The following is a 16,442-nucleotide window of genomic DNA, read 5'->3' as shown; positions in this document are numbered from 1 at the left end:
ACTGTGCACTTTTCATGATAGTGTGCAGTTATGATTGATGTTGAACAGTGAACTGAGGAAAATATAAAGATAGATTAGATTTATCTCGAAACCTTTTTTTTTTTTTGTTCTTTATTTACAGAATGGCATCAGATGGGTATGACTTAGCACACATTCTCATTTTAACAACTATATGTGTTGTTGACTACTGTGTTAAGCCCAAAGTTCTTGAACTAGTCCAACACATTATTATATCATACAATTACTAAATGATATATGTATATATATATATATATATATATATATATATTATTATGTTGTACAGAAGAATGAATGATGAAACTAGCAACTGTTAAAGATGATCTGAAGAAAGAGACAGGTAATCACTCAGACAAAGAGGATGTTTGTAGTGGCAAAAGCAGTTTCATGGATAACCTAATGCTGAAACAAAACCTGCAATGTCAAGTAAAGAATCTCACCTTAGAATTGATGTTACTACAACAAAGTGGCTTCAGATGCTGCAAAATCCAGAAAGGAAAAAAATAAATCATCTACTTGAATTGTTTGCAGGTAATCATCATATGCTCTGGCTGAGCCTGGCAACCAACAACTGAATCCAGACATAACAACTGTGACTTTTAACTCAGAGGTTCATGGATAGGTTGGTTGTCTAAAATGGATGTTTTAGCATTTAACAACAGTATGCTGCAGCTATCATGTAAATAAAAATGATCGGAGTTTACCGGATGACAAAAATGTAAGTTCACGAATTGCCACACACGAATGGATTCAACCGGATGCCAAGTGTTGAATCTGACTTCAGTGAGATTTTATTCTGACTAATGTAATTTACATCCATGAGTTACTTGTGTTGCTGTAGAAGACGTATTTTATCACATATTTGACAAACAAATAAAAAATCTAAAATGACTCTTAGTCTATGTACACACCTCATCTAATGCTCCAGGAGGAAAATCAACAATCGTCTGTGATCTACTTTATTGAAGACAGGCAGAGGATCAGCAGTGGTTATCAGGTCCAAAAAGGTGTTTCTTCTCCATAACATGTCAGAGAATGAAAGTTGCATCTATGGTTATGCATCTCACATTAATCTTGATATAGATGGATCCTACAAGTTAGATGCAACCAAATGAATAGAGAACAAACAAGGATCTGCTCCATCTCCAACTATCACACCTGGAAGATGAATAGAGGTGACTATTAGTTACGAAAACTATAAAAACGATGTTTACATCAGGATACACAAAAAAGCAAGAAATTGTCAACACAGAAGTTGCATGCTTTGCATGATAACCCTGAACATGATGATTAGTCCAAAGATGTTAATGTTTAAACTTGACAACCCAGAAAAAAGAAATTTGCTTTTTACCTATTAAGAACAATAATTGTCACTTTGGGAGGGGGAAAAGGGTGTTACAATCTTTTTCTTTTTTTTTTGCAAAATTGTAATAATCATGAAGCCCTTGACATTCTTAAATCAGCTAAAATTGGTTCTTAAATCCATGTGTAGACCTCCAAAAGGAACTTCACATATTCTTTTCTTCTGTGGAAAGCATATCCTTTTTCTATATCAAACGTATTTGATGTTTTCATAAACCATCAATCTTTCTATCAATTATATCAGGAAAGAAAAAAGATAAACTCACAGTTGGTTTCAAAGGAGGATATAACTGTTATAGAGGACTGCAATCTAATTGCTTCTCATCTTGGATATAGCAAGTTTCTTTTACTAAGATGACATGAGTTCCAAAATTACTTGAAGCAATTTTAAGAGTTTGCTTAGTTCAGATATTTGTCTGGTGCCAGTGATAGTCAAACAATGCGTATTGTAGTCCTGCAGTCTCCTGTGTTACAAACACGATGTCCTTCTTTGCTCTAGCCAATCTTGGAATAGCAGATGGTAATAGCTATTACAAGTTTTATATCACATGATGTATGAGGTTTTAAATTTATCAATTAGTGCTCAGAATTCATTTAATTGCCAAGATTGACTGATTCAAACTGATCATATATGGAAAATTGACTTGAATTCATGAATGGGCAAACAGGCTTTAAATAGGTAGGGTAAAAGTCTAAAATGAGATTCAAGATAGTTAGAAACTACTTGATGCATTGCCATGGAGAAAACATGTATGACCAAGGTATCATCATAACAAGATTTTGAAATTGATGCCCACTTTTATAGTGAGGTGATGGAAAGGCCTCAAATTACTCAAAAACCAGTCACAATTGGATGGATAATCAATTTCGTTGAGCTATTACACAATTAAATCAATACTACATAGGATTTTTCATGGAGAGTTTGGTTCTCAATGAGCAACTATATTGCAGTCATTTGTATGAAGGATTGACTTGTTAGACAAATTGTTCCAACATGTTCACATATTTGGGATGTAATTACAACATTAATCAGCATAATTATTCATTTTCAGTCATACATTATTCCATAAGAAGGTCCTACTGTCCTTGTTGTCTTTGTTCAATCAAATATGATTGAAGGTTAGTTGGGTGAGAAAATCTCATATTCAATTATCATTTTTTCCTTAGAGGTTACAACTTTTCAAGGCATACAGACATGGGCTAAGAGACCAAAAAATTTCTTTTCTTCTTTGGAATACTGCTTTACATAAGAGAGAAAAAATATACAGATTGCAGATACCTTGTTCCCGAGTACCCATCACCTTCCACTCTCTGAAAGCTGTTGTAGCTTTTCGTTTTTGAGGGGCTCATAACTGATTTTGTAGAGTACCTGCCAGATGGAAGTATTCATTCAATAGTCTAGCTAGCATATAACATTTTCCAAATAATTACTGTTAAATATAATCATGGGCAGTACTTTAGATTGTCTAGCAAATCTGCATTGCATTGAGTCGATGACAATATATAGAAAGTTTAATATAAACAAAGTTTGAAGATACAAAAAAGATGAAATAGCGTTGAGGAGTCTTCTGATCATTAACAGCACACACGGGACATATAAATGTATTTCTGTATTATATTTCATTGATTTTACAAATTCCAGAAAGTTTGCACTGTAAAGTTTCATAATACCATAATAATTCAATATTATAAGAACTTGCAGTAAAAAAAATACTTAATTGTAAATAGGCAATAAGGTCAGTTAGAGTTGCTCACTTCTGAAACAATATGTTTCATCAGACAGTGCCTGAAGCTCAAATGTACCAAAACTTGTGCCAACATCCTATCATTAGTGGATCTTCCAGAGTTACCCTTCTCTATTGATTCCCTTTTGCAGATGTTTCTAAAAACCGAGCAACTTCCCTGTACAGCTGTTCCCCTTCAAATGGTTTTGAAACATAGCCATCCATTCCATACCTTAGGCACTCCTCATGTGTTGCATGGATTACATCTGCTGTCATGGCCAGTATAGGAATATGCAGGTGTAATACATCCCGGTAACACTCAAATGGCACCTTCCCATGCTTTATTAGATTATTTACATCAGCTTCCATCTCACGTATCCTCCTAGTAGCTTGAAATCTAAACAAAGAAAAAATTATATTACTAAATTATGACCTGAAATTGCAAACTAATATACTAGTTTTAAAAGTGTATTGAGATGTAAACAAAAAAATTAATGCAGAATTCATCATAAGAAAAAACATTGACTAGAAGAAAAGAAAATTCATCCTAAAGAACATGTTGGATACCAGAAAAAGTATAAAGTACAACCATTTTGAACTCTAATAGAAGATTGACATGGTAAGAGATTCAAATTAGAAAAAGAAATCTATGATTACGGAAAGCAGTTATAAGATGATGTCATAAAGCAAGTAATGAGGCGTACCCATCCATTTCAGGCATCTGAATATCCATAAAACAAGCATCAAATTTGTGTGGTGGCTTGAGCATTTTAATAGCCTTCTTCCCACTCTCTGCACAAGTTACTTCAGCTCCATACCTTTTTAAAGCACCAGCTGCTACTCTAAGATTTACAATATTGTCGTCAACTACCAGAATCTGCTTCTCATTAAGAAGGCGATTCAATGATAACCGGGGAAGCCTTTCATCTTGTGCATGTTCCCCATCTCCACAACCCATAGCTCGTCTTAAAGATAATTGAAGCATGCTTGCTCTGAGCGGCTTTGAGATTATAGTTGAGATATGTTCCATCGAACCAACAGACATACCTTTGGCAGAACTTGCAGGACCTGCTAAAAGGAGGACTTTTGGAATATCTAACTGATCACCCTTTAAATTGCTGATAATAGAAGGCCAGATACTAGCATTATTTGACCATGTTTCCTTTTCAATAATCACCATATTCGTTGTCAATGTCCCACTTGTTAATCTAGGAAGAACTTTATTTGGGTCAATTTCCAATATAGCATATATGCCCAGCCTGTTGAGATGGTATTTTGTGACCTTTGCACGTTCCGGTCTATGATCAACTACCAATGCAGCCATCCCATGAAATTCTGATGATTTGTAATCATTTGAAATAGCATATGCCCTTGTGAGCACAACTGTGAAGGTAAAAGTGGAACCAATCTGAGGTTTACTCACAAATCCGATCTCTCCCTTCATGAGACCAACTAAACACTTACTTATACTCAAGCCAATGCCAGTTCCGCCATGAATGCGAGAAACTGATGGTCTCACCTGCATGAAAGGAGTGAACACACGGGATTGGGCTTCTAAAGGAATCCCCAACCCTGTGTCTTCAACAGATATGATCAGATTTATAAGATCAGAAGAGATTGACGGAAGAGATGGATCAGTTGCAGAAAGTCCCTGATTGAAGATCTTAAAGCTTTCCCAGCTACATCTTCTATCAGTTACTGGAAAGCCACTTAAGGTATTTGTAGAATGAGCTTCTGTAACTACATCAGGTGAGTTCATCTCTTCAATAAGATGGACAGTCAGGTAAATATGACCTCTCTCTGTGAACTGCAAAATAAGAATTTGTCTAAACAAAATATCCATCTTTCCAGTAATTGCAAAGCTAAAATCTTACTTTTATTGAATTTCCGATCAGGTTTGTGATGATTTGGCGTATTCTTCCATGGTCACCAATGAGAATTTCAGGGACTTGATCAGAGACATATACCGCCAACTATGCAGTTAGTTCGAGCAGCAATTAAGGAAGAGAGAATTAGTTTATGAAAATAGATTCTAAACAGAATTCTAAAAACTCTTAGATACCTCTAGTCCTTTCTCCTGAGCCTTTCCATAGAAAAGTGACAATATATCATCCAACACAGCCCGCAAGCCAAATGGAACAGCTTCAAGCTCAAGCTTACCAGATTCAATCTTAGCCTGATCCAGAACCTCGTTTATAAGTGACACCAAAGCTTTTCCACTGGCTTGGGCAGTTCTAACATAGTCTTCTTGTGTTATGTCCAGATCAGTATCCATAAGCATTTGAAGCATACCTGGAAGTCAGAATCTGTTAATGTTTGATCACGATTAAACTCTCCAATGTATTTCACTTTACAGAAACATATCACTCACCCAATACTCCATTCATTGGTGTCCTTATTTCATGAGAAACAGTTGCCAAGAACTGAAGAGACAAAAGAGAACAACCAATACCGGGGGTGTAAAACCAAGTACAAAAGGATCAGTGATGTTAAAGCATCAGAAGGTCAATACGTATAATAAAGACAACATAATCTACCTGAGACTTTGCAACATCGGCTGCTTCAGCCCGCTTTTTAAGTTCCATCATTTGTCGATAATCATCTTCAACTTTCGCAATGCGGTTGACAGTAGCATGGATTATGTATCCAACTAGTAAAGCAATAACGAGAGTTCCAAATGAAGTTGTTATTGCGAGCCATGGAAGCGGAGACTTTTGTTTAAACCTGCAAAAACAATGATGGTAAAAATGGTGTATGAGTGTATCATATGTCTCATGTTATCATACATCTCATGTATGTTCACATTCAGATCAAGGTACTGTTTTCCTTTATAGCAATATTTGCTTTGGGGAAGTTGTGTCAGTTACCTGCAATGCATCTCATGCTTTCTTACTGGATCGCCAAAATGAAGGGTACTATTATGGTACATGCCAATTCCAGTCATGTTTGAACCATACATACTAATTGGTGCATCAGGATTTGTTGTATCATAAACACTGACCACAATGGAGTGCTTGCATGCAAGTTGGTGAAGTAATTTATCCACTAGAGCCTCTATGTCGAAGATTCCACCCAAGTACCTGCACATGCCAAATTGAAATTTGTTGGAATTCTTGAGCATATGCATTCTTGATAAGTATCTTTTTCTGCTTAGGGACTTTTTGCATGATTATATACTAACTTACCCTATGGCTGCTTGGATACGCTCAGCTGGTGTCGCATATGAAGGAAGTTGTGACTTGTAAACTGCATATGTCAGAATAACCCCAAGCCTTTTTGACTTTAATAGCTGAAAAGGAGCAGTTAGAACCCCTTTCTCAGATTCCCTAGCTCGTAGGATGTTTTCACGATCTTCCTGCACATAAGGAAATATCTTCACTTGCTAGAATAGTAGGAATACGAAGCAAGTCTTAAGGTGGCAGTGGTTGTCCACTGTAATTGGTTAGATGATGAACACTGTAGCTCCACATGTTAATTGGTTGGTTCTTGGCATCTCAGCTAAAGCATGTAACTCCAGAATATTAACCGTCACAAGCGTCGTCATTCATGTGAAGAATGATTAGTTAGCCACATCAGAATAACAATATAACTATAACAAATTGATATCTTGTTAGAATTAGCAAATAAGTGTGCCATTAGCACATCACAACTAATAGTTATACATAATTCAGCAAAAGGTTCCTAAATTCTGCAAAGGATTTGTTAAGTCACATCTAAACCAATAATATTTGTAGTAACTCAATAGCTCAAATGAAGTCTAACAAAAGAAAAACTGCATTCAAAAGCATATATATCTTAGTCGAATGATATAATAACATATGTTAATATGCAACACGTCAATCTCAGCTTCTAGTTAACCACCAAAAGATTTCAAGAAGTTGGATGAAAATTTTATACAATATATACATCTTCCAAAATATAAAATAATAATGCATCATGTACCAAGCTTCCATCCAAACAACTACCTAAATGTTGTCACCTCTCTCACAGATTTAGAGTCCACAAGAGAGGACAACTCTATGAGAGAGCTTACAACATCTAGAACATTGTTTGCATGCATCCTTGGTAAAGTAACTGAACCCAGAATAACATAGTATTAAATATATCTTATTTTTCACAATACTTGAAAAGTTGTACACTTTAACTCTTAAATCTAATCAAGGTTTTTTTTATCTTAAAGCATTTTTAATGAGAACAACTCATAGGAATACACATACATTTATCAAATAATAGCTTGAATGTTAATTAAATGTGTCTAACTGGAGACAACAAAATTGGATATCATATAATCATAAATAATCTAAACTCCATAGAACAAATAAGCTTATTTAATTCCAAAAACTGAATATATGATTGTAACATATATTATAACAAGCACTTACAAACATTATGACAAAAAAAAGGATGAGCATGAAAGGAATATCTATGTCTCACCTTCCCTGTTAACATATCGAATGAAATCACATGTTTATAGGTGTCCTGGGCAAAAATAACAGGAGCATATTCATCTTTTACAGGGGATGTCTCCTGGTTGTCAAAATCTGCATCTTCTTCCCGTGCGGGTGTCTGCTCTGTTGGATCCATTCTCCTGATCCTCCAACCATGTTGCTTCTCAAACTGTTCTCTTTCTGAATGCAGCACCTTCACGGCATATGCCACACCACTCGTCAGTGGCCTCTCAAAAGCAGTCCTTTCAGCATATCTAGCAAAAGTTATCTGCAGAACAAATGTCATCATTCAGATTGGCAACTTTTAAAATGGCAAAAGGTTGCACCATAGTGATACATTTAGTTTTCTTCCACTTTCAGAATATTAAATCAGATGAAAACATAGTGACATCATATTCATAAGTAATTTGGACCTAAGACAAGAAAACTTGGTACCTGATCTATGGCAGAATGCTCTTTAGCATGGTGAAAGGTTGAAATCAAGATAGCTAAGGCCTGAAGATGGTTCATGCTGACATTGAACTGGTCCTGAAGCATCCTAGCACGCTCATCGCACATGCTTGCAAGCATCTCTCTCCTCTTATCCACTGCTTGGGAGTTCATAAACCAGAAGATCGATAAGGAACCCAGGAACCATGCAGCTACCCACCAGGCCAGCAGCTTCTTCCACCATATCCCCCTCACCTTCTTTGATTCAAAATAGTTGTTGTATAGGTAAGTCCTCCAATCCCTTGCCGGGAATATCTTTGACCATTCCAGCAATGAATTGCACTCATCACTAAGATAACCAGTTTTCTGATCCATTATTTGCGCATCAATAAACCAATTCATGGGTTTCTCGGAAAAACCCCACCACCATACCATCAAAACCAGGTACAGGAAGACCAAATCCAGATCCAAATCTGTGCAAATAACTCATCCAAAGGACCAAAGCAGCAGCTACATACTCTTATGCTACTGTTGAGTCTGAGAACTGAAAACAAAAGCCAAACTAATTAATGTCTTGCTGTATGGAGGAAGGGAAAGAGGAAAAGATTGTATCCTCTGATGCAAAAGAAAACAGAAATTTTTCCCTTCGAGGCTTCTTATTAGTCTTAACTCAAATTACCAATGTACTAGTTGAACAAACTATTAAATAGTTCTCTTGGTTCTAGTTGAGCTCAATACCAAATTAACACAAATTCTGTCTCAAAAGTAACATAATACATCATTTGATCACTAGATACATCTACGTCTTCTTACATGAAACTTTTCAAGATAGTAAATAATTGGGCTGGGTGCACAAATGGCAGCAGGCTTAGCAAATGGTCTAGTTAGTTCAACTCTCAAGCATGGTTCAAAATCTTGGTATTGGCAATGTATTGATCCGGTGGCTAGACCAATATACTCTTGGTACACTCCAGAATACCAACACCTAGTATACTGATACATACCACTACACCACAAGGAGGAGGAGATGGAGAAAGAGAAGAGGAGCAGGTGGAGAAAAAGAAGAAAAGGAGGAGAGGAGTACCAGGGCTGGTGGCAGGTGATGCAAGCAATGGGCATACGGGCCAATGGCGCCAGGCATCATGGTTCATGCATGTGTTGCACACACGCATAAGAGAGAGAGAGAGAGAGAGAGAGAGAGAGAGAGAGAGGTGGGGCCAATGTTTAATACTTAAAAAAAACAAAGCAATTGGCAAGGAGTACTTGGAAAGGGATAGTCCACAACTTGGTTCACACCTTGTCTCAGGAACCTTGATTAATTCAATTCTTACATTCAAATCACAGCTTGACAAACAAATATTAAGATATGTAAAAGTTAAAATGTAAATGTATACATATTCCAGAACTAAAAATTGCATGATGCGTGATGTCCATAGTCTTACCAGCATAATCCTCATAAAGGACTTACATGATAGCGAGAACACTCATGAACTATGTCCAATGTGTTTCAGCAACACATCTTGTGGATGTTGTGTGCCAATTTTGATCTGTCTAGATAGGTAGGTTGATGCACTAATTTAGATGTTTTCAACTTGTGACCACGTAGCTTGGGAAATATCATCAAAGGATAGTGAATCTTGATTATCTTTCTTAAATCATAATGAATTATATTCCATACTAACTCATGAACATATATTTGTGTGACCAGCATGCAAATACAAGATGAAAAGAATGTGAAAGGCTGTATATTCACAAAAATCATAACAGTGGAAGTGAATGACCCTACTCAGGACTAAATAAAGGCCACAAGAGCCCAGTGATTGATTATTGTCCACGGCTTGACACACAACAGAAAGAAAGATAGAGAGGGTTCTACGGAGCGAACTGCTTCACATCTTTCCCTTCTAAATTGACTACCATATGTGTATAACATTCGAGCATGGACATGAGATATACCTTATTACCATGAATCTATATCTAAAATTCCTACTCACTACTGACCTAGATTACATCAAAGTCTTTAAGAACTTGAAAACCATAAACGTGCCAAACTGTGAAATAATTACCAGAAGCTTTTGTAAAGATATATTTCTTATGGAGATTGTCAGAGAAAAATTAATTTCTTAAGAATGTAGATCCTCAATCTTCAGGATTCTAAATCTCTTGCCATTATTCATATATAGAAATTTAATTCTACCTACTAACTGTTCTACTTTCGTTACTTAGCAAACATGTATGCTTCAATTTGAAGCATGCTTTCCATTTTAAAGATAGGCTGATTCGCAAAGGCAAGCAAGCCCTCCTGTGTGCTCTATCTTCTTGGCATGTGATGAGAGCACTGGACACCTTTTCCTTGACTTCCACTACAACAAGGGTGGTTGAGGTATTGTTGTCAACAAATTTTCTCTTCTAGCATGTCACCAAGCTCGATTGGTTTGTTGAAGGCTACAAAGGTAAACTGCTTGGCTCCTACTGTTAGAAAGATGAGGCAATGATTTGCGATGTTTTGCTGGTGCATATTGAGATAATAAGACAACAATGTTTCTTCCAACACCTCGAGAAGCATCGAGTCCATGGTTGATGAGATGTTTATTGAGTTTTGGTCCCCTAAACTTTATTCCTTTGAAACTAGGCATCTAGTTGGGGAATGTCTCGTCTCTTTATGAATTTTGTTGCTACTAATTTTGTTTCGGATCTTTGAAATGAGATAGCAGATTCGAATTTTTGTTCCAGAAAAAAGAGAAACCCACAAATCTTTACATAAAACTTCTCTCTGTTTTACCTTCAATCAAGATCAATACGAAAGCCCACAGCTCTGTTTGTCTTATCTCTTCTTTTCTCTTTTTCTGGGATAAATCACACCTATGAGGTTGTAGTTGACCACAGATGAAGTCACCCAACTGCTCGAATAAGAAATTTATATACACACGCTGATTGTCAAGAATGTAAATAAAACAACCAAGAATCCCATATGCAGGAAGGGACATGACATGCCTCTTTTCTCCGTTCTTGTCATTCATATGATTTTCCAGTTCTTCCAAATCTTGCGGATTATTAGTGCCTAAACTCTCACTCATTCTGCTTATTCTTGATTTATTATTTACATCAGAATGACCGAAGGACCAGTCCGTACCTATACGCAGCGTTCTATTAGTCCTAAGTCATCTCCTTAGAATGAGGAGACCTCTTGGAAGAGCTAATTGTTGCAAGTCTCGGACCATGTGAGATTACTGATGGTTTGTAGCTGGGCAAGATGATTGGTGATTCAATGATCATTTCGAACAAGAAACCTGGAGTTCATCAAAATCGATGTATTATTTGGATCCCAGGAGGAGGAAGCGAGATAGATTGAGAGGAAGGCTGGCGACCTAGCAGAAGGGGAAGATCGATGGACATCTATTTGGGGATGAGATAGATAGATACATGGAGTGAGAGGGAAGACGATGAACTCACCAAGAAACGGAGATCTGCCCGCCCTGACGTACGGCCACGACGGCGGTTGATGGAAAAGAACGGCCGTGATGATTGGCACTGTGGAGGAATGAGGACTGCGTGTTCGGCGATGAGGATGACGGCGACGGACGGCGTCTGAAGGCGGAGTTACGGTTCGAACCCTCAGGATCTGAGAAGAGGAGAAACAAATCACCTGCAAGATCCGATCTTTTTTCGGTTCTGAACAAAAATGAGAGCTTAAAGAAACCATAAAACCTCACACCGAGCTCCAAACCCCCCAACACCCCCCCCCCCACCCCCCTCAGTCCTCCTGGAATCAAACGGGAGAGACACCAAGCCGGTGGCCTCCAGGGTTTGACTTCATAAGAGGAAAAGCAGGGGAAGAATGGTACTGACGAAGACGGCGGTGGTGGTGGTGGTTAGGGTGGATGGGATCGGATGACGAAGCGGAAGCACTCTCGATCCAGGGATCCTTGAGAAAGGAGATTCCTGAGAGAGAGAGAGAGAGAGAGAGAGAGAGAGAGAGAGAGAGAATAATGATGGGGAACAAGGCAGGGGTTGAGGAGAGCCCTGCCGATTGCAGAAGCCATTATCTCTACCAAGCCAAAAAAAGGCCCGATTTTTACGAGGAAAAAGGAAAAGAAAACACATAACGATCCAGAATCAACAAATGGCATCCACCGCCGCTGAGCACAAAGCGCGCACCTTTCCGCAATCCCATCCCCATCAGGCAGAGAGAGGGAGAGGTGGAACAGTGGAGAAGCCCTGCACGCAAGTGCTCTGCTCTGCCGCTGCTCCTCTTCTCGTGGGGGCTAAACCTCCTTTTCCCAGGACCAAAACGCCCCCCTCTTCCTCCTCCTCCTCCTCCTCCTCCTCTCCTGCTGCTGCTTCCCCATCACATGCTCACCCCCCACTGATGCGTTCCACTTCACACGGGCATGGGCTCGGCCAAACGGGTAGGTGGATCGGTTTCAGAGAAGGACACGCTGCATTTGATGGATGGAGATGGAAGGGGGAAGGGAAGAAGAGAGAGAAAGAGAGGTAGGGGGCAAAAGGAGGCAACTTTACAGGGAGGTGGGGGTTGGGGTGATTGGTGGTGTGTGCACTGCTTACAGCTTGGACTTGTTGTTTAGCTGCTCATTGGATAACTTTGACAAAGCAAAGATGAGTGACAAAAACTAGATAGGAAATGATAGGGTGTGGGCTCACCATAAAGCTTTCACCATATGAAACAAAACAGCTTATCAATGTTTGTTTGTTTGTTTGTTTTCCTTTCTTTTTTTTTTTCTTCTTTTTCTTTTTTCTCCTTATCATGATTTATAAAAACCATAAAATCACCAATTTTCTATTAAAAAATATTATACACTAATAATTGCACAAAGTGCAAATAGTAATTAGATCACACTTATTTAATAAATTTAATATTATATTAATTGAAATAAGACTTGAGTACCAAGCATATTATATTAATTGGATCACATTTATATTAATAAAATTAATATTATATTAATTAAAATTTATATTATTTTAATTAATATATATTTAATACTATATTAATTGAAATAAGACTTGAGTGATACGGGCAATATGTATCACTCTGATAAAAGATCGATACTATCTCAATATATCGTATATTGATATGTATCGATAGCTTATTATCGATAATAGGAATCATGATTTAAAAAAATTTTATCGGGTTCTCTACGTAATTAACTAAGACATTTATATAGGTAATTTAAGACTGTGTGATTATTACTAAATCTTTTCATTCTTCAAATAGATGAAATATCTAAATTTATAATAATATTATTCTTTATCAAACAAAGAATAAGAGAGAGAGAGAGAGAGAGAGAGAGAGAGAGAAGGAATTGTAGTTCTTGTGCCCTCTCATCTGTCGTGTTTCTTGCTACTTCATGGAAACGAAAGCAGCATCCATGTCTCTCTCTCGGTTGACCCAAAGCTGCACGTTAGCAACACCATGGCTGGATTGTCCTCTCCATCTTCCTTTCTTTGGATAGAACTTGAGAAATATGAGGCATTTTATACCGAATATTATAAACCTTCGAAGACCATCGTAACTTGCTTTGCTTATACAACTTGCATTTGTGTGTTTTATATAATGTTTCATGCTTGCTTCATGTTAGACACATTGATGCCATCATTTACCAAACATTAATATCAAATTCAATGTCATGGTTTCTAGAAGATGATAGGACACCTCTCAGTCACAAAATATATTTAAAATATGATTTCAATATGCGTAGAAAGAGAGAGAGAGAGAGAGAGAGAGAGAGAGAGAGAGAGAGAGATAAAACACGTGTTCATAAATTTATAGCAAACAATCATATGAGGTTGCCCCTTTCATATGTAATGTCATTTGAAAAGTCAGTGGTTTCAACATTTATCCCTCTAAATTTAATATTCTCTATGATGCTCAAAAAACTATACATACACTATTATAATCAATAGCTATTGGTTAACTATTTTAAATTAATATAATCATATCGATATTATAATCTTTATTCATTTAAAATCTATATTATATATGAAAAAAATGAGAATTGTAATGATATTTTAGATGTTTTATTTTTTATATGAAATTCAACTCAAATTATGTACCGATGATCATGCTTAATAGTGATCTATTAAAATTTATTGGATAGATATTTAGAGAGATAAGTGTTATATTATAATTCATGGAGGCAAATATGCTATTTCCAATAGATATGGGGAAAAAAAAAAGGTGGGAGATGCAAATTTGGCTCCACCAAAGTTGGATGGCAATAACGTGAGTTGGGACCAATGTGTCCAAATTTGGCCCAGCTAATTAATTTGGATACCAATAATGTGTTTTTGGGACCAATGCGTGCCGATTTGGTCGTGTTTGTCCTAAAATTTTCAATCAATTGCAACAATTGGATTCAACTCAAAAATTATAATCATTAATATTTTTAAAAAATAAAACAGTGCATGAATAGTTATTAGAGTCGAATCAAGAGATAAACTGGTCAAACCATAGATCATTGAATCACTGTTGACTTGATTGGTTAGACTAAGTTGAAATGCTAATAACCTATAAAATATCACCTAAAAATTAAGTAAAACAAATTATATAATACTTCAATTATATTTACCACTATTAATCCATCCGTCTAAAACCTTTGCATCAAGCATGAGCACCTTCGAGGTTAATCCGTTTTTATTTTTTTCTCTTGGTTTATTCTAATTTTAAAAATTTATTTTTAAAATATCTAAGTTTCTACCCTCTTTTTTTTCTCTTATTTTTGCTTCATTTTTGCATAAAGTATTTTATTTTTCTAAATTATGATATTATTCTTAACCTTTGTCCCACTATCGTTTCTGTTTTATGTTAGAATCCTAATGAATTCTAAGCTTAGGGTTGATCTCTTTAGGAGATCGACCTCCTTGGAGCTCTATAGGGGTTTCTTCCTCCAAGTTACTGCTCAAAGACTGCTAAGAAGATTCATCTATTGCTTGTCAAAAGATGATGAATACATGACTATTTTTAAGGCTTCTAAACCCTAACTCCTAATAGGACTCCTACTCAAGACTCCTACTTCTAACCAACTCCTAATAAAACTCCTACTCTAAGAAGCTACCTCCCAACTAACCCTAACCTTAGCCGGCCTCTTCACCTCTTTAATAGGGGTCGACTAAGCATGTTTTATATGAATGCCCCTTTCAATAAAATTTAATTAGGACTATCTTAGTTATAGTCCTAACAGACCCGCCCTCTTCAAATCAGTCTTATCCTCGAGGCTGACGATCCATGAATTCTGAAAATTTGATCTTCAAGTCGTCATAGTTCTCCCAAATGACATCTTCTGATGGTAGGTTCGCCCATTGTATTATCACTTCAGTAATGGATCGTCATCGTCGAATTATGATCCGTCGATCAATAATGGCACTCGGTTGAGTCTAGAGTTCTCCTTAAGTAGTCATATTTGGTAGATGACTTTGGGCTATCTTGTTTTGTCCCAGCTTGAGCTTTACACATGACACATGGAAGACTAGATGGATTCGGGGAGCTAGCGGGTAAGTCCAATTTGTATGCTATCGTTTTGATGCGCTCCAAAATTTGGTAGGGTCCATAAAACCAAGGTGAAAGATTCATAGATGCTCTAGTCTGGATTGATGTTTGCTTGTATAGTTGGAGCCGTAGAAAGACCCAATCGCTTATTGAAAATTCTCTTTTGCCTTTTTGTTGATCCTATTATTGTTTCATTCTTGCTTGGACTGTAGTGAGATTATCATTTAGTAACTTCAACATTTTATCTCTGTCCTATAGTTCCCTGTCTACTTGTTCTACTTTAGAGGTGCCCAACACATATTTTGGGATCATAGGGGGAGGTCGGCCATACATAGCCTCATAGGGGGTACATTTTGTGGATGAATGATAAGTTATATTATACCACCACTCGACTTATGGAAGCCACTTTATCCACTCTTTTGATCGGTCACTAGTGAAGCATCTAAGGTATGTCTCCGAGCATCTGTTTACCACTTCAGTCTGACCGTCAGTTTATGGGTGATATGTCGTACTCATTTTTAATTTAGTGCCTTGCATTTTGAATAACTATGTCCAAAATCTGCTTGTGAAGGCCCTATCACAATCACTTACAATAGATCTCGACATCTCATGTAATTTTACAATATTCTTCATAAATATTCGAGCAATACTAGAAGTAGTATAGAGATTACGAATAGCGCAAAAGTGAGCATAGTTTGTAAGGCGATCAACCACGACAAAAATTATACTTTTTCCCTATGATGAGGGAAGCCTTTCGAAGTCCATTGATATATCAGTCCATATTGAGTCTGGGATGGGCAAAAGTTGTAACTTTTCGGGGCTTACCATTATCTCGGCTTTATGTCGTTGACATACGTCACATTGTGCCATAAATTTAGCAATAATATTTTTCATCCCTACCCAATAAAATTTTTGCTTAATTCTCTTATAGGTTCTAAGGAACCCGGAGTGCCCGGT

The 16,442-nt window shown here is 36.9% G+C and overlaps 1 protein-coding gene across 2 annotated transcripts; it reads right to left on the bottom strand.

Annotated features, from left to right (window-relative positions):
* Positions 1-786: 786 nt before the first annotated feature.
* LOC135583996 (probable histidine kinase 3) lies at positions 787-12,529 on the bottom strand. Of its 2 annotated transcripts, none has more exons than XM_065170407.1 (14): positions 12,140-12,529; positions 11,435-11,627; positions 7,988-8,525; positions 7,539-7,820; positions 6,290-6,459; positions 5,972-6,184; positions 5,642-5,828; positions 5,476-5,527; positions 5,167-5,396; positions 4,979-5,077; positions 3,809-4,911; positions 3,136-3,501; positions 2,660-2,749; positions 787-1,176 (listed from the first exon to the last, which is right to left on the bottom strand). In XM_065170407.1, exons 3-12 carry the CDS (start codon positions 8,414-8,416, stop codon positions 3,237-3,239), a joined length of 3,030 nt encoding a protein of 1,009 aa, XP_065026479.1. In that variant the 5' UTR covers positions 8,417-8,525; positions 11,435-11,627; positions 12,140-12,529; the 3' UTR covers positions 787-1,176; positions 2,660-2,749; positions 3,136-3,236. The 2 variants fall into 2 exon arrangements, with proteins under 2 accessions (XP_065026479.1, XP_065026472.1); XM_065170400.1 differs by having other exon boundaries at positions 11,435-11,603.
* Between the last annotated feature and the right edge of the window lie 3,913 nt (positions 12,530-16,442).

The sequence above is a fragment of the Musa acuminata genome, chromosome BXJ1-4 (assembly GCF_036884655.1).
Source record: "Musa acuminata AAA Group cultivar baxijiao chromosome BXJ1-4, Cavendish_Baxijiao_AAA, whole genome shotgun sequence".
NCBI classification, from domain to species: domain Eukaryota; kingdom Viridiplantae; phylum Streptophyta; class Magnoliopsida; order Zingiberales; family Musaceae; genus Musa; species Musa acuminata.
The sequence above is the reverse complement of the archived record's forward strand: the minus strand, read 5'-3'. Positions and strand labels throughout refer to the sequence as shown.